Consider the following 23,736-nt stretch of genomic DNA (forward strand, 5'->3'; position numbering starts at 1 on the left):
AGTATCCAGAGGTCATGTGATCACCTTTTGCAACTTTCTGACAAGCAAAGTCAATGGGGAAGCCATATTCACTTAACAGCCGTGTTACTAACGTTAACAACTCCAGTGATTCACTTAACAAATGTGGCAAGGTTGTAAAATGGGGCAAAACTCACTTAACAAATGTCTCACTTAGCAACAGACATTTTGGGCTCAATTGTGATTCTTAAGTCAAGGACTATATGTAATTCAATAGACACCAAGAAACAACATGTATAAGTCTTAAGTAGTGTTTGGATATGGCCTGTAGAAAGACTGCAGAAAAAATATGAGCGAATCCTCTGGTGGAAATTGTTACTTGTTCTATAAAATGTTTTCTTACTAAGTGAAAATGAATGTTCACCACTTAGCAGTGAAAGACATAAATTGTCACCCAAGTGTCACAAATGAAACTCTAAACATATGAGTCTTAAGAGACAGAAAAATGTCAGTGTGTGATGTCTAGCAGCACAAAGCATAGAATCCCAATTCTATCATAAATTTTAGAAATTTTCTTGTATGAGAAGTTGATTCTCATGGGAAGCAGTGTCAGACTTCAGACAGGGATGTATTAAATCTGTTCTTCAGAAACTCAAGTGCATATTCAACAATAACAGAAGCTTCACAATTTAGTCTTGGCTAAATAAATTGCTTTATTGGAAATAAAAATCAAATTATGCATATAAAAATTTGTGTCTGCCCAAGCACATACATCAAGCCCTAAACACCTTATTAGTCACAGGTTTAAATCCTAAGCCTTTTACTTAGTCATTCCAAAATTAATAAGACCTTGGGCCATTCTTTTCTCAGCTTCAAAATTATGTGGCACCTACTCAATATTTATTCAGTGTTGGGTCTGGCTTGAGCACTGTGGTTCCCACCTTGCCTGCTTCAGCTTTTACATGCAGTATTTTGACAAAAGCAATAGAATTTACATATTATTCAGTGACTGTTTGAATCAATAGGGTCAAAATGTAATGATGTTAGATAAAGATAACAAATTCCAAATGCTACATCAATCAATCATTGTCAGCAAAAGTCCAGTAAGGGCAACTAGATGTACTGTAACTATTTTCTTCTTTTAACTTAGTCCAGGGGTCAGCAACCTGTGGCTCCGGAGCCACATGTGGCTCTTTGGGCCCTGTGCTGTGGCTCCCTGTTAGGTAATCCCACCACTGGCCGGCCCCGCCCCTCACCCTCCCCTACCAGTCACTCCTCGCCTAGCCTGAGAAGGTAATGGCGATGGCGAGGGGTGGGAGAAGCAACCAGGGCAGAGACAGAGAGATACAGAGGGGTGGGGAGAGACATAAAGAGATACAGAGAGAGAGGGACGGGGGAGGGAGGGAGGGAGGGAGGGAGGGGAGAGAGAGATATGTCAAAAGGATTTTGTGGTTCCCAGTGTTTTTTAACAACTGGTTCTCTGCCCTAATGACCGGCTGGGTAGGTATGGCTGAGGGGGGGGATTTGTCATGTGACTGGTGGAAGTGAGTGATATCGAGTTGGCCACGCCCACCCAGGTTTTGTGGCTCCTGGTGTTTTCTTTTCTGTGGGAAACGGGTCCAAATGGCTCTTTCAGTATTTAGGGTTGCAGAACCCTGACTTAGTCAAACAAATCAATATTATAAAGCTTCCCTGAATTGTTAAATGTATTCATTAACCCTTTCAAAGTCCCAGAGTTAGTTTGCTTATGTGTTTTCCAGTGAAAAATCTTCAGGATTTTAATAGATTTCCTTAGTATCAATAAATAAATGTTATCCTTGTATTTGTCATTGCTAAAAACATATTTCCAAATCTAAGCAGAGCTTTCATGTATATTCAGGAGAAACAAATCATCCAAATCAGTTTCCTGGTTAATATCTGTTCTCTCCTCCAGGGAATACTCATCAATCAGATCCATTTGTATTACATTTAAATCATCCTTTAAATTAATTTTATAGACATCCACTGTTCTTATTTTATAACTTCATTAGAACATGTTTTCTTAATTTTATCAAGCATTCAATCTATTCTGTCCAAAAGCTTGGCTGAGAGATATTCAAAAGTTTGCACTAAAGATTTCTGCTTTGTTTCCCTTATTCTTTGGCTCTAGTATCTAGTCTTTAAGGTCTCCTTATCATAAAAAAAAAAACAAAAAAAAACCAACCGACCAATCCCACAAAAATCTCCATTGCACATCATCATCTTTTAAGGAGGAATACAGTAAAATCATGCCAGTCTGAAGGGTCTTAATCTCTCCAATATACAAAAATAAATAAAGTTATTAAGATATAAGGCTCAGTCACTAATGTCCATATAGGCTGGTTTAGGAATGTGAGCTTGATGTTGTAAGCATCACTCATAAGCAGATCATAAAAATAGCAGTTTCCATGGTCTTCTCATGAAGAACAGCTGTTTGGGGCCATTCTGGATGATCTCAACAATCTTTGTTCTGCTCATACCCAGCATCCAACCACAATTCCCCTCGCAAAAGCTGTCTCGCTTGCAAGAAGAAGCCAGCAAGCTGTTAGCTTGCCATAGTGCTCATGGGAACTGTCTGATTTAGACCAAATCTTAAGCATTATGTTTGGCCTTAATATGAGTGCAGGCAGTCCTTGTTTAATCCTGCTAGGACAGTAGCCATTTGCAGTTACAGTGGTGATGAAAAACTAATTTTGTAGCATTTATGACCTTTACAGTGTCGGTCTTGCAATCAAGTGATTACATTACAGTAATTTAGTAGGTGTTGTCCCGTGCCTGACATGCTTTTCTCCCCCACCTCCAGTGGATGCTGCCTAAACAAGCTGCTTCTTTCTGACCTCCTTTTCTCTACATCCCAGCCAAGCCTTAAAATATGTATGTATGTATATATGTATGTATCAGTGGTGGGTTGTCCCCGGTTCGCACCAATTCTATAGATCCCAAGGGGTGGGGGGAGCATTTGTTGATTGTTTGTATTGTGTATATTGTTATATATTATATATTATGATTTATGTATGTTAATAAAATCAATAAAAAATTATTTAAAAAAAGAACCGGTAGTAAAACCAGCAGGAGGCTCCGCCCACCGACCCGTCATCAAAATGCTTCTGCGCATGCGCAGCCCTGTTGTGAACCGGTAGTAAAGGTAAGTAGAACCCACCCCTGGTATGTATATATGTATATATATGTATATATGTGTGTGTGTATAATATATATATATTTATATATTTATATATATATATATATATATATATATATATATATATATATATATATATATATATATATATCCTTTGAGTAAGTCTAGATAGATAGATAGATAGATAGATAGATAGATAGATAGATAGATAGATAGATAGATAGATAGATAGATAGAAGTGTTGTTTACCTGGACAAGTCCCTGCAGTTTTCTTCACAAGATTTTGGAACTGGTTTGCCATTTCCTTTTTCCTAGGGCTGAGAGAGAGTGACTGGCCCAAGATTATCAAGATGACTTTGTGCCAAAGGCAGGACTAGAACTCCCAGTTCTCAGTATCTAGCCTGATGCTTTAACTACTACACCACAAAGGTCTTGAAATTCAGTTTCACACAGGAGGCTTTCTTTTGCCTCCTAAGCAGTTTACAGAGTTTCTAGTGCTTTCATTTTGATGTGTATTCCCAATATGTGTGCTTATTTTCTTGTAATAATTTCTATTCCAATAAATGTAAATACTAACATTAATTCTCTTCTTGATAATTATCCCAGCATTTGGTTGGGCATTCCAAAAAGCATGGGAGTGGGTGAAAAGGACTATAAGATTTGCCATTTTATCCAACTTCTTCATGAATCAAATTCTGGAGACCTTCTCTGCCATTTGGGCCTGCCTGGCTATTTGGTGCCATATTTTGATTTTGAGAAAGAAAGGAAGGAAGGAAGGAAGGAAGGAAGGAAGGAAGGAAGGAAGGAAGGAAGGAAGGAGAAAGCTGAGTTAAAATTATAAGGACAATTGTGATCACATAATTTTTCATTTAGCCATAATGTTTCACTTAACCATTGAGTTGCCAGCCCCAGTTGGCTAAACCACAACTACATGTGCTGCATATTCCTGTGCTGCATAAGCTCCTTATAGCCTGCCACTACATCAAAACATTACCCCTTAAATTCCCTCCCACTCCCACTGTTTGTTATCTAACAAATAAAACCCAGAATAACATAGGACAAAAACTGTAAATCCTGCCTTTTTTGTGATATAACCATATCCTTGAATAACAGGAGAATCAGAAGGCTATACGGCAGATCCTATCCTTTAGACTAGGGTGTCAAACTGGCGGCCTGCAGGCTGGATGAGTCACGCACAGGCCATGCACACCCAGCTCCACGAAGGGAAAACACATCATGAAATGTCATGTGACAGCAACGTGACACCTGTCCTTTAGACATTGCTCCTAGTGCTACCAGAGGTGTAACATATGTACAAATTATTTGGTGCTCTGTATCTGAATCAGTGGTGAAATCCAAATTTTTTTACTACCAGTCCTGTGGGTGTGGCTTGGTGGGTGTGACAGGGGAAGGATACTGCAAAATTTCCATTCCCACCCCACTCTAGGGCCAGACAGAAGTGTTATTTGCCAGTTCTCTGAACTGCTCAAAATTTCCACTACTGGTTCTCCAGAACCTGTCAGATCCTGCTGGATTTCACCCCTGGTCTGAATGATAAAGTACTGATAATGTTAACATTAATTAATTGTGTGTGCCTTTCCAAAACATTAAAAAATGTGCTCACTGCCATTTTGTCACAACATCACTATCACAAGACTTCCAAAGTGAAGAGACATCTTGAGGTGCAAGTAACTGAAATAACAGAAAGTAAAACTAACCAACTGAAAAAAGTAGAATAAGTAAACTTAAAAAGACATTCAGGTAGACCTTGACATATGACCAGTTGCTCACCAATTGCTCAAGGTTATGACAGACCCAAAAAGGTAGTTACGATCCCGGTTTTGAAGTTCTGACGGCAAGTTTCCCCCTAAAGTCACATGACCATATTTTGAGTGCTCAGCAAAAGCCCACATCTGTGGTTGTTTGCAGCATCCCACAGTCACAGGAGTATAATTTATGACATTTTTACTGGAAACCATTGCTTATTTCCAGTTTTCAATAAAAAAACAGCCCAAAGTGAACAATGGATTTAATGACCACTGTGTTCACTTTCCAACTGCCACAAAAAATCCCCCTTAATGATTGTTACAACTTATGATAATAATTGTGAGCTCAATTACCATAATAAATTGAGGATTACCTATAACAATAGACTATTGTGGGGACAGAGCATTTGTTCTAATCTTTAACTGGGCAAAATGGTGCACCTGGGCAAAACTTTTGAACCAAGGTGTTTCAAATGGCTAACCTACAGAATGCATCCAAAATCCAGGACCCATGACTCTTGTGGAACTGAAATTTGGCAAATTTGATTAAACATTTTATAACTTATACATTATCATAAAGCAGTTTATGACATAATGCAAATGTAATAAACGTTTACTGTATTGATCTTTATCTGTTCTATATAGTTCAACTTGGACTAAACTATTTATGACATAATTCAAAATGTCATAAAACATTTCCTGTAATGATGTTTGACTATGCTATACAGTTCAACATGAATGAGAAAAAAAAGACTACAAGAGATATAATAAAACAAATATATACACACATAATATCTCAGGATCAGTGGAAATGAAACTATGCAATACTTCCTTTTCATGTCAGAGGAAAAGACTGAATTTCTCTGGATAGCACAAGGATAATAAAGCAGTAAGAGAACCCAGACCGAAACAAAGATATTGATTTGATGGATGCAAATACAGTATAAGAAAGCTTATAAGCAACAACTAACAATATCCAACTTACTGTGGCAAGTATTCAACTGCACCGTTCATCATGTTCTTTCAAATGTATCACATTCCAATACACACAATTTAGTATGTGGGAAATCGGCCCTTCCTTTCCTCTGAGTCATGAAGGAAACATTATTGAAGGCAATCTCCATGGATATATCATGACTGCATGGAATCAATGAGATTTTATATACACACATACCTTCCTAAGTAGTTTGAAACTTATACCATGATTTTGTAGAAACCTTCATGAATATACAAAGATTCCCCATTGTAGGTAATCATGTTGTATGTATCATGATTTAGAGGGGTGAAGAACTGCACATAATCTTTTCACACTGACTTATATTATGTCAATATATCACTGGAACAAGAATCCATTTGACTATCAAGTCCAAACTCTTGCTCAGTATAAGAATCCATATTAAAATATCCCCTTCCCAGCATCTACTTGAGCAAAAAGGAGCAAACTATAACCCCATGCTAATCTGGCATTAGAGTCCAGTTCTAGTTTCAACCCAGACATATGAGATTATTGATGGTAAATGTAACAATGGTAGATATCAACTATAGAGATGAAGCCTTGCGGTTAGGTTAAATACTTTAATATTCTTGGGATCACATAATCATTTCTTTTTTAATAGAACACAATTTTAGGAGGTAATCAGGTCATGGTATCAGGCTACAGCCAACTCCACAGGCCAATACCCACTCACAGTGCCATAGAACACCATTGAAGTCTGTTGGGCCTTATGAATCAAATAAGGATCTCTGTGCCAAACCATATGGAACTGTAAAGATTAAAACCAGCACTTTTGATTGTAGTTGGAAACATATGGGAAGCCACTGCAGGGCCTTGAGCAGAGGTCTCATGTGCTTATATTATTCTGCACCAGCCAAAACCCAACATGGTGTATTGGGTCAATCGAACGAGTGATCTTTCATGGCAAACCATGTAGAGTGCATTGCAATAGTGCAAAGAAGTAGTAATGGGATATGAGTTATTCTTGAGAGATCCAGTAGAGCTACAACTGGTACAACAGCTGGAGATGCACAAACTATACCCTGAACACAGAGTTCACTTGCTTGTTCTGTAGATCCTAGTAATGACAGATCTTTTCTTTTGGGACTAATGCTACCACTGCAAAAGGTAACATTGGCAACATTAAAGAATCTGCTGGGAAGCAGGATGCCCAAACTGTGCCCATAGCCTAATCTATCATATTCACATTTTGCTATCTCAGGAGCAAAGATCCTAATCATAGGTAAAGAAATTTTTAAGATCTATGTATGCCATGTTGCCTCCCAGATCTATTACAGGACCCAAAACACATATGGGCTATTTCATTTACAACATTCCCAATTTTGTCCCACCACGCCTCAATAATACATGAAACAAGCACAGAAAAGGTTTAAGAAATAGCAAGCCAAAGAAATTAAAACCCATGATAACAGAAAACATGTAGCTAAAACTAACTTGCAGCAATAATGTTCAGTTTACCTGTCCATACCTTTCTAACTGGCAAATGTTCACTTCCACAAAGCCAATAAATTGTTCCTACAATACTTTTGTTCTTTAAAAATCTCACTTTCCTTTTTCAGGATATTATCAATTGCACAACAACCCAAACATGACCCTAGATTCCTTATTGCTAGATGCTTAATTTAACAATGAGCCAACAGGTACTAACTAATGATGCTTGAGAACAAGAAAAGAGGAGATTCATAAAAATATAAACCAACTTTAGTTAGTTACTTCTGTTCTTAGATTTTGAAGCCGCTCAACTACAGAACGCCCTCAGGTTATCCAATAGGATATACATACACTTGCCTATGGAAGTTGTGCGTGTGTGTGTGTGTGTGTGTGTGTGTGTGTGTGTGTGTGTGATCATTGCCAATTAGGAAAAAATAATAAACATACATACATACATACATACATACATATATATGTACACAAGAGAAACAAAATTTAAAAAGTACTATTAAATTTGAGAAGGTGCTCCATAGCAGAAGAAAATAATATGAGATACAGAGAAGATGATGACATGGGTTTAAGACATAAGCTTTCTTCTTAGTTAACAGTTGAAGAGTGAGTCTGTAAGATGAAGCAAGTGTTCAGTGATTCTGCATATTTGAAGAATGGCCAGTGCAAGCAAAGGAAAAAAAGGGACACCCAATTAAGGGCAAAGAGGCTGGACATCTATTCTTCTACATCCTTCACCTGGCTCCTATGCCTATTATGTTTTTGTTATATGCTTCCAAGTGGGATTCTAGCCTTTTATTTTTTAAGGCACAAACACATTTACATAGAATCCTAAGTCTACAAATGCATATTTGGTTGAGAAGTAATGCCTATTGAATGTAGGGGAGCTGATTTTCTTGTCCAAGGGTTAGAGAACGGTTCATTTGATTAGCCTTCCAGCCTTCCCAGCCAACTGAGCTGACCCATCACCCTACTGGATAACACTCCTAACCAAGGCACCCAAAGACTTTCAGCACCTTAGTAAGTGACGGCAAGGCATCCCCTCCCACTCCGGAGGGAATAACAGTTCGAGTCTCCAAAAGATGCTCACTCGCAAGCATCCAGCAGGAGCAAAGGTGAAAATGGGAGAGGAGGAGGAGGAGGAGGAAGAAGCCACTTACGGTTCCAATAGACCGGGTAGCACTCGGAGTGGGCAACATCCACCTCGTAGAGACCGCCACGGACACAAACGGGCTCAGGGGTCGGGATGCTCGAAGAAGGCGTGAGTTTCTCAGGCCTACCGGTGGTGGTGGTGGTGGTGGTGGGGCTGGGCGAGCCTTGGTCGTCGGGAAGCAGCAGGGCGCGATAGGCCAGTTCGATGCGCAGCGAGTCGTAGCCGATAAACGGCTTCCAGCTCTTGCGGTCCTCGCGGTAGAACCAGCGCACCTCCTCGGCTCCCAGCTCGCGGACCACCTCGTAATTGCGGCCGATGCAGGAGGAAGCCGAGATGCCCCCGCCGCTCAGCCCGCTCCCGGATCCGCGGGCTCGCTTGCGGCGCTCGGCCAGGGCGCAGCCTTGGGTGGAAAAGCCGCTGCCGGCGCTCTCGCTGCTGGCCAAGTCGCCGGCGCCTTCCTCGTCGCCCGCTTCGTCCAGCTCGTCGTCCTCGTCATCGTCCTCCTCGTCGTCGTCGTCGTCGTCGTCCTCCTCCTCCTCCCCGTCTTCCACCCGGCCCAACGGCGGGTAGAGCAGCCCGGCAGCGCCGCCCGCGTCCATCAGCGCGGCGCCGCCGGGGTCGAGGAGCAGGAGGCGGTTGCTGCGGCGCCGGCGCCGCCTCTGAGGGGGAGAAGCGTTCAGCGGGGAATGGTGGCGGCGGTGGTGGTGGTGGTGGTGATGATGCGGACGCCGGTGAGGGAGAGGCGGCGGCGGCGGCGGCAAGTGCTGGGGACCTTCCGGGTGGTCCGGCACCGCTTCCTCGGAGCCCGAAGACGACAACAGCGCCGGCGGCTGAGGAGAACGCGGGCGCGGTGGCTGCTCCTCGCCGGCCGCCTTAGAATCGCTCAGCGGTTTCTCCTCGGAATCGCAGTGTCTCCTCGCGCCTTTGCGGAAGCCGCCCAGGCAGGCGGCGGTCGAGTTCGAAGCGGAGGAATTCCCGTTGGCGGCCGCTACTGCCGCCTCAGGGTTCTCCATGCCGCCGCCGCCGCCGCCGCGGAGGGGAAGGGAAAGGGAAGAAGGGTTGAATCCAAGGCCCGGCGAGGTGATCTCCGGCTCGGTCTCTTTGCTCCGGCTCCGCCTTAGCTCCGCCTCACGCAACCGCCCAGCTTTGCAAGCCATCGGCGGCAGCGCGGGTGGGGGTGGGGGGGTGGGGGATGGGGGGAAAAAGAGAGAGAGAGAGAGAGAGAGAGAGAGAGAGAGCGCATGCGCACCCGAAGAAAGTTGTACGTTGCTCCCCGCGGGCGCAAGAAGGAGACCTTAGAAACACCACGTTTATGGCGGGCGAGGTGGAGACGCGCCTTCCTCTTTCAGTGGGGTCCTCCTCGCCATTACTTCCGGAGCGGTGCCCTGGTTTAGGCTGGCGTGGCCCTCTTTTGCACCCGATAGAACGCACTGAAGCAATGGATTGTATAAGAACCCCCCCCCCCCCCCCGGCTGTTAAATGAGTCAAACGTTTCCAGTCTGAGATGAACTCAAAGCAATGGTGGGATTCAGCCTGTTCGCACCACTTCGGGAGAACCGTTTGTTAACTTTCTGAACAATTTGGTGAACTGGTTGTTGGAAGAAATCATTAGGGCAGAGAACCGGTTGTTAAATTATTTGAATCCCACCACTGACTCAAAGGAATCTCTCCTTGTGATATATCACCAGACAATTCCTATGCCCCAAGGAGTCATCCTTTCGGAGAGATTTCCTGATCAGGTTCCTCAGTTGAAATGTACTTGAAGATCAGTAGCTGGGGTTGGTAGCTGGGCTGTTGGCTTTGAGCTCCCAGCTTGGCCAATGTGGTTGCAAATGTTTTGTCACCACTCGAGGAGACTTCACCAATCTGCATCTCATAAAAAGTTATTTAAAGGCCAGCGGTCGGACAGATGAGCACAATTCAAAGTGCACTGACCATAAAACGTTTGCCAAGTTCAGACCAACAGCCCAGATTCCTCAATGCCTTCAACGATGACGGAGCTTCTAATGTACAGCCTTCACTGGAAAAGAGAAGTATCTGCTTTGAAAAAGACCATGTTCAACTGTATAGTGCAGTGATGGCTAACCTTTTTGCCCTCACGTGCCAGAAGCGGGGGGGGGTGTGCGGGGAGATCACGCGCGTGCGTGCCCACACCCATAATTCAGTGTGCCCCGCGCATACACGCATGACCCCCACGTTCCCCACGCTTTTGGCACGCCATGGCACGGTGGGCCCGGTAGGCCCGTTGTTTGCCCTCCCCAGGCTCCAAAGGCTTTCTTGGAGCCTGGGGAGGGTGATAACGGCCTTCCCCACCCCCCCGGAAGCCAGAAACGGCCCGTTTGCCGACTTACAGTGGGACCGGGAGGCCCGTTTTTCACCCTCCCCAGGCTCCAGAGCCTTTCTAGGAGCCTGGAGAGGATGAAAATGGCTTCCCCCCGTCCCCGAGGCCCTCCAGAGGCCAGAAATGGCCCATTTGCCGACTTCCGGTCCCACTATGCGCGCCGGAGCTGAACTAGGGCAACGCTTGTGTGCCCACCGATATGGCTCCACGTGCCACTTGTGGCACATATGCAATAGGTTCACCATCAGGTATAGTGCAATCAAACAGCCCAGGAAACATTTTAACGACGTTCTGTAATATCATAAACTGTTAACAGCCCATGTTGAAGTGTATAGCACAGACAAACGTCGGCACAGGAAATGTTTTATGGCATTTTGCATTATGTCATAAACTGCTTTACGATAATGCTTATGTTATAAAATCAAATTTGCCAAATTTCAATACCATAAGGAGATATGGGACCTTGATTTTGGACACATTATGTAAGATAGGCCACTTTAGGTAACTTGGTTCAAAAAGTGTTGACCTATGGGTAAAAGTTAAAGGTTACAGGAATCAGAATTTTACTAATGTATAGCTGAAATACTGTTTTATTTAATTGGGGCTTAGCACAGCCCATACTTGGAACCATTATTGTTTATGGCTGGATTTAGCCACTGTGTGCTGGTTCACCTACTGTGTGCTGGCTTAGACCCAGTGTCCTAAAACCCAGCTAAAACATAGGGATCTGTGTGGGTATAGCAGCAGTTATGCTGGACTGAGGAAAAATGTGGCCTTGCAGAAGGATGTCCCAAAGGTGCTTTTTCAAGAGGTAACTGGACTTTCTGGTTTTTCTTTGAAGACATTTTGCTTCTCGGCCAAGAAGCTTCTTCAGCTCCTTGAAGACGTTTCGCTTCTTATCCAAGAAGCTTCTTAAACTTCAGCTTCTTGGATGAGAAGCAAAACATCTTCAAAGAAAAACCAGAAAGTCCAGTTGCCTCTTGAAAAAGCATCTTTGGGACAAACATGACCTGGATGAATGAGAATATCCATAGACACTTGCAGAAAGATGTTGGAAGCTAAAGTTATCCCTATTTAGTGGGATTCAAATTACAGATCTCTGTTCAATTGTGTTTCAGAAGTTTGACAACAATATGCTGATTTTAATAGCAATACCATTTTAATAGAAAACCCTAATATCAACTAGGCATGAAAGCTAACTGCGTGACTTTGGGCCAATCACTCTATCTCAACCCAATTCACGTCACAGGGTTATTGTTATGGGGAAAAGAGGAGGAGGAAGGAGTATTAGATATATGTGCCATCTTGAGTTATTTACAAAAATAATAAAAACGGGATTAAAAAAATCTAAAGGAAAGTGTGTTAAGACTCCACTGCGTTTAATGGACTCTTTGTGTTCTAATTCTACAAATTATTCCAAATTCCACAAAGTTGGAAAGATGAGCCCAAAATATCTACCCTCTTTTCAGTAAAGTCACCGTATCTCGGGTGAAGTCCTCTAAGGTCGGCAAATATGAAAAAAAATAATCTACTTCTGTATTAATGTATGAATTCAATAAATTCACATGCAGGCAAGGGATAAAACTCAAACTGGTGCTAGTGGATGATCTGCATTGAGACCTATGGAAGGAATATTCCCTTCCCAGAGCAGAGCTGTGACACATGAATCCTGTTAGGTTCATGTCTATTTCTAGATTGATAAGTAGAAGCAACTGGGGTTGATTGCTGGTAGCTGTCCCTGGAAGCCCTGGTGCAATTCCTATAATTTGTTCAGGCTACTTTTGGAGATGTCAGTGCTCCCCAGGAGTACTGCTGGGAGGAGAACCTAAAAAGCTCTTGCTGGTTTAAGGAAATAAATTGTTCAATGTGATGTGGCTCTTGAGGCACTTTTTAAAGCTATTACAAAACCTTGAGCAGCAATATTGATATAAATACAAAAAGCAGCTAGTTAGAGCAATAGTCTTCCCTATAATGATGTATGGGTGTGAGAGCTGGACACTAAGAATGGCTGATCGAAGAAGAATTGATGCCTTTGAACTGTAGTATTGGCGTAAACTACTGTGTATACCATAGACAGCCAGAGTAACTAACAGAGAGGTGTTAAATTGTATAAAACCAGATATATCACTGGAAGCTAAAATCATAAAACTACGTCTGATTTACTTTGACCATTTCATGCATGCAAATTCATTGGTGAAGGCAACGATGCTAGGAATGGTTAGTAGAAGAAGAAGGGGCAAGCAAATAATACACTGGCTTGATAACATCAAAACTAATACACAGATGAACATCCAACAATTGAAAAAAGCTGTGCTTGAGAGGGTAGCATGGAGAGCACTTGCCTGTAAGGTCACCAAGGGTCATACATGACTAAATCGTTAAAACAACAACAAAATGAAATCCTGAAAAAAGTTGGGCTTCTTTAATGTACGATAAAGAGGTCATGTGTTTATGCAAAATCAAAAGCATTTCTGAATTATTTTCAAAGAGTGCACAGCTCCGATTTATGGGATGTCAGAGAAAGCTGTAGATAATGGGATTTTACTATAGGCCAGTAAGCATTAAAGGGCAAACAGTCTTCATCCTCCAACCTGAAGAAACACTGAGTGCATTTGTACAGTACTGTGGACATCAAAATTCTATGATTCTGTGATGTGAAGATCTGTGATTGTCACAGATAGCATTATAAGATAACCCATTTCTCTTGCTAAGATTTTTTTTAAACTATGAGTTTAACTGCCCCTTATGAGTCTTGCTGCCTTCATGCATCAATAAGATTTGTGTCAAACTCAAGGCCCGGGGGCCAGATTCAGCCCCTGGGGTGCTTAGATCTGGCCCATGGGGCCGCTCTGGAAACAGCGAAGGACCAACCCGTGGTGTCAGGGTTTCAAGTAACACCCCCAACTAAAGAAGACTCAGAGGCTAGCAATTCCTCAAAAGATCCATTTTATTAGAGATGTCATATTGGCACATCTGGGAAAAACCTGAATCAGAAAGCTCCCAGGTTTTCCCCACCCAAAAGAAAGTCAAAGCCCCATCCCCTGCACCAGGGGTGAAATCCAGCAGGTTCTGACAGGTTCTGGTGAACTGGTAGTGGACATTTTGAGTAGTTCGGAGAACCAGTAGCAGAAATTTTGAGTAGTTCAGAGAACCAGCAAATACCACCTCTGGCTGGTTCCAGAGTGGGGTGGGAATGGAGATTTTGCACTATCCTTCCCCTGGAAGTGGGTTGGGAATGGAGATTTTGCAGTATCCTTCCCCTGCAACACCCACCAAGCCATACCCACAGAACCAGTAATAAAAAAAATTGGATTTCACCACTGCCCTGCACCCACATGGTCCGAACTGGAGACAGCTCCCAGTCACTCCTACCCAGGTGAAAATCCTTGATTCTCAGAGAAAAAAATGTTATGGCTATATATCTCCACCAATTCCTTGAAAATCTGCCCTCCTGTTTTCCCAAGAAAAGATGGCCTCCAGGGCTGACATGCGGTGCCTCTGCAAAGCAAAAACTGAGCTCGGGAGGGCTGCATGCGGATTCTCCCGAGCTTCATTTTCACTGACAGAGGGTTGCAGGATGCCGTCGTAGCCAAAAACGGAGCTCAGGAGCCTGTTTTCTCTGGCAGAGCGCTTAGGCCACCACAGGCGCCCTCGACATGAGTGATGTTGAGCTGGCCACACCCACCCTGGCCACGCCCCCCCAAGGTCAAATACAACCCTGATGCGGCCCTCAATGAAATCAAGTTTGACACCCCTGGTTTATAACATATATATGTAGACCATTTCCCATGTAAGCATCTCCAGGCAATGCAAAACAAAAACAAAGGATAATATTAAAATCACTCAGGGAAGACTTCCCAGCAAAGCTGAGTGGCCAAGAGCAAAAACAGAATCAGAATTTATATACCTCTGGCCAGGGGTAGGTTCTACTTACCTTCACTCGCTCGCACGCAAACTCTTCTGCACATGCGCAGAAGCGTTCTGATGACATTGGGGTCAGTGAGCGGAACCTCCCGCCAGTTTTACTACTGGTTCTATAGAACCGGTGCGAACTGGGGTCAACCCACTACTGCCTCTGGCCTACTACTGGGTATTGGTGGGGGGAGGATGTTATCTTTTACCACCAAAGATGGCACTTCACTTTTTTTCAAACAATAAAACCCGGCATCACAACCAGGCACCACAAAGGGACTTGATATATCAGCCAAAAATGGAAGATGACTAGTAAATTGTAGCTAATGATTATCCAGATCTACACCAAATGTAATTTGGTCTGGAATTTAAATTCAAGATGGAGGTCTCAATGCCACAATTCAGAACCACTTTTTCAAATGCTTTCTACTCTGAATTAATTATGCAATCATCATTGATGACACTCATTTGTCCAAGAAAATGAATAAAGGGAAAGAATTTTGCAACAAAATATTTAAACACACCTGCCCTATTAAAGCACAAAGAAAAGTGGCTGAACAAGTGCCATTTTGGATAGAAAAAAAATGATATTAATTTTTAAAACTTCTTTTCTCTGTTAAATCACTTATGTATTCATATTTAGGTAGGGTTTGTTACAGGGGTGAAATCCAGCAGGTTCTGACAGGTTCTGGAGAACCAGTAGCAGAAATTTTGAGTAGTTCAGAGAACTGGCAATGCCACCTCTGGCTGGCCCCAGAGTTGGGAGGGAATGGAGATTTTGCAGCACCCTTCCCCTGTCACGCCCACCAAACCACGCCCACAGAACCGGTAGTAAAAAAATTTGGATTTCACCACTGGTTTGTTACTGTTATTTTGGGGGTTGTCCCTGCATTATTTTAATTTTTGCTTTTTGAAATTTTGGCTTGATGGTCCATTTGTGCTTCTCTTTTCTTTTTTAAACAGATACAAAACACCAATCCAGAAGTAAAGAAAAAGAAATACATGATACGCATCTCAGGCATACAAACTAATGTGGTTTTCACTGAGCAACCACCTATATGGAAAAAATGAAATAAAGCCTCCCTTTTCATAACTCTGGGAAAGAGAATGCCTTCACACACATTTCCTAATATAATAGTGCTCTCCAGCAGGGTGACAAACTGCTACTGTCCTCAAGAAGCTTCATATGGGAGGCTTTACACATCCTCAGAAGCCCAAGCTTCTGGCAAGTCCTCAGCTACTTCTTTGGTGAGATCCTGGAGGTGGATAGCACAGATCTGGTCACTTGTGGTCCAGAACTTAAAATAAAGCATTTTAACTACTGGGATTATGACAGTAGTTACTATATTATGTAGTTTTTTTTCCTAATTTCCACAATAACTTAAAAACCCTAGTTTTTCCCAGAAGATGTCAGCACTGAGCTAGATCTTGTACTGACTGCTCTATGGATGGTTGATTTTGCTGTAACTGAGGGTGGAGGTTCGTTCTCTGAGCTTGTGGATTGGTTTATGAATGTTTTGTTACCAGGCTAGTAACATCTTCAGCAGAATTTAGGGGATGTCAGTGTCGGTGTTCTTCTGCTTAGAATAGAATAGAATAGAATAGAATAGAATAGAATAGAATAGAATAGAATAGAATAGAATAGAATAGAATAGAATAGAATAGAATAGAATTTTTTATTGGCCAAATGTGATTGGACACACAAGGAATTTGTCTTGGTGCATACGCTCTCAGTGTACATAAAGGAAAAGATACGTTCATCAAGAATCATAAGGTACAACACTTAATGATAGTCATAGGGTACAAACAAGCAATCAGGAAACAATATCAATATAAATCGTAAGGATACAAGCAACAAAGTTACAGTCATACAGTCATAAGTGGAAGGAGATGGGTGATGGGAACGATGAGAAGATTAATAGTAATGCAGACTTAGTAAATAGTTTGACAGCGTTGAAGGAATTATTTGTTTAGCAGAGTGATGGCGTTCAGAAAAAAACTGTTCTTGTGTCTAGTTGTTCTGGTGTGCAGTGCCCTATAGCGTCGTTTTGAGAGTAGGAGTTGAAACAGTTTATGTCCAGGATGTGAGGGGTCTGTAAATATTTTCACAGCCCTCTTTTTGACTCGTGCAGTATACAGGTCCTCAATGGAAGGTAGGTTGGTAGCAATTGTTTTTATAAAGGCTTCATGTGGTCAGTAAGGTTTGTAAGTCTTCAATTCTGCCCTCTTGTTACTTACCCATTTCTTTACAATTGCAAAACGGGTGAAACTAGATTTCCTTATTCCTTCCCTCTGGAATAAGGAAATCTAGTTTCTTTGGAAGTCCTCTATCGCCAAGTAACAACTTCCTTTCCCATCAAAATCTTACTATGTTGCGCTGTGTGTAGTACATATTAACAAATGTTTTTGACAAGGAGTGAATCTGTTCTGTGGGAGAAGCTAGAGTAAAAGAGCTGCAGCATCTTTATCCAAATGTGATATGGCTTTCCTTATAACCACATAGGATGGGCACTGCTGTGCAAATAAAAAACAAATGGTGGTTTCTGTGTTTTGTAATTTGCATTGCCCGTGATTATGGGGGCATCAGTTGGATGCAGCATCTGGCTGACCTTATCTTGGTTCTGAAACTAAGGGGCCTGGAAAGGAGACCACCATGGAATTGCAGGGCTGCTGACTAATTTGAGAATTTAAAAAACAATCACAAAAGGCAATAGCAAACCATGCCATATTATTGCCAAGAACTGCATAATTGCATAGTCTTGAGGTCATCAAGCAATGACCTCAATTCAAAGATTTTATCTTAATTGAAAAAGAACTTCAAGCATATTTAAGGCACTTTAACATTTTACAGGCACTTTGGAGATGGCCTCCTTTTTTAAAAAAACCAACTTAATTCACTCTAGTAATCAGAACTATGCACCACCCTGTTGATGTAACCTTAGTTATGTTACCCAAAGAACAGGTCTCTAAAGCAGTGCAATTTTCCCCAGATTCTACCTTTTAAAATAATTCCTAGCTTCTATGACTTGGAGTTCTGCAGATTGTAGTCCTCGTATATCTGGTGAAGAACATCTGAATTATCTGAACTCAGATGATCCACCTCCTTAGTTTCCCAAGAAAAACTGGATTACAACAACAAGTGCCATTTTCAGCTATTTGTTTAGCACCCACTATCTGCAGTTAATGGGATGTGGTGGCTAAGACGCTGAGCTTGTTGATCGAAAGGTCAGCAGTTCAATGGTTCAAATCCCTAGTGCCGCATAACGGGGTGAGCTCCTGTTACTTGTTCCAGCTTCTGCCAACCTAGTAGTTTGAAAGCACGTGAAAAATGCAAGTAGAAAAATAGGGACCACCTTTGGTGGGAAGGTAACAGCGTTGCATGCACCTTTCGCATTTAGTCATGCCGGCCACATGACCATGGAGACGTCTTCGGACAGCGCTGGTTCTTTGGCTTTGAAACGGAGATGAGCACTGCCCCCTAGAGTCGGGAACGACTAGCACATATGTGTGAGGGGAACCTTTACCTTATCTGCAGTTAATTGCAGTTTTTCTATTGGGCCAGAAGAGGGCAGATCTTTTGAATGCTTCCTCTGTTCAGAATCATGTATGAAAAGCTGGCTTTTTTCTGAATTTGAACGGAAGAGGGGCTCTAAGCAGCCTAGAAACCTGGTCCTTAAGATGTGTGAGCTAGGTATGATGATTAGGAGAAAATCCTTTGTGTATTCTAGGACAGACAGCAGAGATTGTTATCACAGGTTGGGCTGCATCCATGGCGATTATCCCTTTTGTTATGGCTGGACAATCAGTATATTATATTATATTATATTTATTTATTTATTAAATTTATATACCGCCCTATTCCCGAGGGACTCAGGGCGGTGAACAGTGAAAGATAAAAATACATGTAATACAAATATTAAAAAACCAATTAAAATATACTAAACATTCTGGTCCTAGATAATTCAAGACATCCCAGTTTAAAACAAAATCAGAAGCAATATAAAAGGGAAAGTTAGGCCAGGCCGGCCTGCTGAAACAGGAATGTTTTGAGGGCACGGCGGAAAGTGCGCAAATCCGGGATCTTCTGTATCTCTGGGGGGAGCTCGTTCCAGATGGTGGGTGCCCTCACAGAAAAGGCTCTCCCCCTGGGGGCCGCCAGTCGACACTGTTTGGCTGACGGCACCCTGAGAAGCCCCTCTCTATGGGAGCGTACTGGGCGGTGAGAGGCTATTTGTGGCAGAAGACGGTCTCGTAAGTACCCTGGTCCTAAGCCATGGAGCGCTCTAAAGGTTGTAATCAAGACCTTGAAGCGCACCCGGAAGACCACCGGGAGCCAGTGCAGCTCGCGCAGGAGGGGAGCCACATGGGAGCGCCATGAAGTATTCCAAAATGTTAACTAGGCTGGAACGTTTTAATAAAAATAACAGAAATGCCACATGTTTAGGCAAATGGCCTTTCCCCACTGCTGATTAAAGTGCTCCTTTTCCTACACCCTATTCTTTCATAATTAAAATGGAGCAAAATTAATAACTCAGAATAGGAGTTAGAATACCCTCTCTACTAAGATGCTCCTTTCCTTTTTTTCATTCCTTTATATAAGTCTTAACTCTTTGAGGTAGTCCAGACAAGTACAACCAAGAGCACTATTTTTACGGTAAGGTTACATTAACAGAAACTTGCAAGACTGAAAGTATTTCTTCCTTCCTTTCCTTTTACTCTCCAAAAACATATGGACTATGGAGGATCCTTTCTGAAATGTTTCCCATGCTGTCCTGTTAAAGCTATTGCCGGTTGAGCACTCTTGTGTTATTATGCAATTCTGATAGATCCCCAGTATAGTCTTACTATCACAAAGGTGTTTTTTCAAGAGGAAACTGGACTTTCTTGTTTTTCTTTGAAGACGTTCAAGCAGCTTCTTCAGCTCTAACTGGATGGTGGGGAATGGAAGGATTTATATTTCTTGCAGACAGCTGGTCATTTGCATTCTTGTAGAGAGTCATTGAGGCCACTTGGAGGTCTGTCTGTGTCCTCAGGGTAACTTGTGTAGTGCAAATCAGTGTGGAGCCTTCTTGGAACTGCTGGAAGGACTGTGTTGTAGACAGGGGGTAGATTTGGTTGTATCCCTCCCCCTCTGTTGAGAGAGGGCTGTTCAGGTTTGACACAGATGGCCTTGACCCCTCTTTCAAACCAGTGGTCCTCTTTGTCCAAAATGTGGACTTTGCTGTCTTCAAAAGAGCGGCCTTTGTCTTTCAAATGCACATGGGCTGCTGAATTTTGTCCTGATGGGTTTGTTTTTCTATATTCAAAGAAAAACAAGAAAGTCCAGCGGATTCTTGAAAAAGCATCTTTGGGACAACCATGACCTGGACGACTGAGAATCTCTATAGACACTTACAGCCTTACTGCTTTCAGCTTATAGAAAGGCAAGGGCAGAATGGCCATAGACAAGGTTGACCAAGAACTAAATTGGGAGGCAGGTATGCCTGCATCAAGCAGAAATGAAAAGTAAGCACCACACTGATCCTGCCTACTAGTGATTACCTGACCTACATTCCAACCTAGCGGGTGTTAAATAAACTTTTACGCAACTTATGGCTGTTATTGGAGGGTGTGAACTTAAGAGGGAAAATGCTACTATTGCTACAGCTAATGTAGCATCTCCGTGTATTTCGCTGTGCCCTCAAAACCTTGTTGTTCCACCAGGCCGCGCTATCAATGTAAAGATTTTAATTGGTTTTAAATATGGGATTTTAAATTTGGGGGTTTTATAATTGAGCCAATTATTTAATAATTTTAATAATTTTAATTATTTTTAAATTTTGTCTGTCTTTGTGCTTTTAATCAGGCTGTACACCGCCCTGAGTCCTTTGGGAGAAGGGCTGTATAGAAATAAAATCAATAACAATAACAATAACAATAACAATAACAATAATAATAATAATAATAATAATAATAATAATAATAATAATAATAATGTGTGTTTCAGCTGTGTTTCACACACACAGCAGAAAAAGAAGGTTTACCAGCTCACGGTTATATTATGGTTATGTAAAAGTGGAGAAAAGCCCTAAAATATGTTCAGTTCTCATTCCCCCTCCTTCCAAATTCAGTTACCATTTTGGCATCACTGAGTGGGCCATTAAGTATGTCTAAGAATATCTGAGACTCACCTTTCCACACCCCACAGAAAGATTTTTAATAATAATAAAAAAAGACTTCATTCCTTTTGGTTTTCTGGCATCTCCTTTTGGCATTTGGGTCGTGTTTTTGGGGGTTGCAAGGAACAGCAGTTACCTTTACATTTAAAATTAGTGGATGCCAAGCTATCCAAATCATCACTTTGCTTTGGAGAAGAAGAGATTTTCCAAAGACTCCTTTAGTAGAGCTTTGTGACATATATTCCATGGTGATACATCTCTGCCCACCCCCTGTGATCCATAAAAGGAGATGTGGGTGAAGGAACATTTTGCATCTGCCCACGCACGAATGCCTGTGCTCATGGGTAAATAGCGTGTGGGTGACTCTCACAAAGCCTTTCACAGCATCATGTCAAAGTAGTGTGCCAGAGAACACTCCTTCCCCACTTCCCAAATTAATATAGGATGCAGTTCTGTGTTGCAGAAATTCTCCCCAACTGAATGGGGCTGTTTTTATTCCTCCTTTGCTAACTGCTTCCTTCTCTAGATTGTATAGATTATATTGGATCCCAGATTTGATCCATAATTTCTGCCTTACGTTATATGAAGGTCTCAGGGGAGACCTGTAAATGAACTCAGGGTGGGGGCGGGCGAGAGAGGAATTCTCTTGCCATGCCAAAAACTGCCCCTTTTAAATCATGGCAAAACATTGTGCTTGGATGGGGATCCAATACGAGAGAAACAGGTCAATGATTTACATTTATACATTCTAATGAGCTCAAGTAAGCATCTGTGATTGTCTTATTTGCCCCATTTTAATTTCCCGACAAACCAGTAGAATAGGATAGCCATTGAAGTGACTAAGATTCTGGAGGAAGGGAAGGAAAGATTGAAATATAATGCATACTAAATAAAATGGCTTGCCTCTGAGATTTCAGAAATTATTTAATTATCAGGCATTCTGGGAAACTAGGTAATGTAACCTAGATTTCATATTCATATCAGATGAGCCAAGGTGGCACAGTGGTTAGAGTGCTGTACTATAACTACTTCAGCTGACTGCTAGTTCAGCAGATCAGCAGTTCAAATCTCACCAGCTCAAGGTTGACTCAGCCTTCCATCCTTCCGAGGTGGGTAAAATGAGGACCCAGATTGTTGGGGGCAATATGCTATTTAGTATACTGTCGATTGTTGTAAGCCGCCCAGAGTCCTCGGAGAGTGGGTGGCATAGAAATATGATGAATAAATATATGATGAATAATATACAACCCCTCAAAACAGTGTGTTTGGATATGTATCTATTTAAGCATCTCTCTGTGTGTCTATCCTATCTATCTATCTATCTATCTATCTATCTATCTATCTATCTATCTATCTATCTATCATCTTCCAGTTTCATTCAAACTGCAAGGTGATAGTCAGCAAGTTTAATTATATCTGGAAGTCCATTGTGTATCACTGTAGCTTATACAATTATTACATGGCATAATGACGGATGCCTATAACTACTTATGATGCTATATTCTGGACAAATTGAAGCTTTTGGATTGTCTTCAAGGACAGCCCCATGCAGAATACATTGCAGTAATCCAATAAGCAGATATCCAAGATGTAAGTGACCATGAATATGTCCTGCAGTCCAGGAACAATTGACACCAAAACAAAGTTGTGCAAAGGCCCTCCGGTCATAGCTACCACCTGCTTTTCAAGCAGCAGCTGTGAATCCAGGAAGATTCCCCGATTGCTCACTGAATCCAAGCAAGACAGGGCAACCTCATCCAGATTCAAGGATTAAATCTCTCCAGTTTGAGGATATATAAAACCCCAAACCAGTGGTGGGATTCAAATAATTTAATAACTGGTTCTCTGCCCTAATGAAATCTTCCAACAATCAGTTCACCAAACTGCTCAGAAAGTTAACAACCGGTTCTCTTGAAGTGGTGCGAACTGGCTCAATCCCACCACTCCCCCAAACCCACAGTCACTTGGAAGGGTTGAGCTAAAACTGTTTTTCCCCACCCAGACACAGCTGTGGACACTGGGATAGAAACTTGATAGTTTCACTTGGATGGCCCAGGAGCAGAAATATACAACTCACAACATATTGACGATACTGTACCCCATGCCAATGGATGACCTTCCCCTACATAACACCCTATGTAGGTGTTAAAAAGGAGAGAATTGGCAGTCCAACCTGTCAATTAAAAAAAAAAAGTTCTTAAGATCCATGCTACTTGTCTCTCTCAGACTCACACAAATTGCACGAATCATGAGCACACTGCTTTCCCCCACCTGGGATAAGGGGTTTTGAATGTCAGCTGACAAGCCATGCCCTTTCCACTAACACCGTAGAAAAACTATTATGGTTGATCCCGCCCACATTCAAATGGATTTTGGGAGGATATGTGTGCTTAGTCTCTCATGGAACCCAATCAGGTTTTCACAGAATCCTAAATAGTGTGAAGAACCCTGACCTAAGGAGTGAGATACCGCCACATATCCGCAATAGTGACACTCTTGTGCCAAAGCCTTTTCTCCTCTTAGCACCTCATTTATTTTTAAATTGTGGTTTACAAGGTAGGCTAATGCATCTGCATCTTATGCCTTCCCCCACAAGCCTTCTCCTTTTGAAAGCAAGGGAGGCAGGCCTGCTGCTAGAAGCTGTGTAAGTCAAACAACACAGTAGTTTCTTCCCACAAGGTATGAGTCACTGCCTGAAGGGTGGTTAATATATGGCTTGGGAGAAGAGCAAAACTGTTCCAGCCAGGAAAATGTCTTGCATTTTTTTTTCCTTTTGGCATTTTTAAATTGTTTTTAAGATGCATAGGCATTAGTTGTGCTATAGTTACACACTGCT

At 42.2% G+C, this 23,736-nt stretch overlaps 1 protein-coding gene across 2 annotated transcripts in view; it reads right to left on the reverse strand.

The window, feature by feature from the left end:
- The window catches only part of DDHD1 (DDHD domain containing 1), a 42,280-nt gene extending 32,634 nt beyond the window's left edge, over positions 1-9,646 (reverse strand). The window contains exon 1 of one of the 2 annotated variants that reach the window (XM_070931680.1): positions 8,497-9,646. In XM_070931680.1, coding sequence (XP_070787781.1) covers positions 8,497-9,646 — 1,150 coding nt within the window. The remainder of the gene's footprint in view (positions 1-8,496) is intronic. The other variant, XM_070931681.1, reaches the window with a different exon arrangement.
- Between the last annotated feature and the right edge of the window lie 14,090 nt (positions 9,647-23,736).

The sequence above is a fragment of the Pituophis catenifer genome, unplaced genomic scaffold (genome assembly GCF_029215685.1).
Source record: "Pituophis catenifer annectens isolate HBS135680 unplaced genomic scaffold, rPitCat1.0.hap2 SCAF_1, whole genome shotgun sequence".
NCBI classification, from domain to species: Eukaryota; Metazoa; Chordata; class Lepidosauria; order Squamata; family Colubridae; genus Pituophis; species Pituophis catenifer.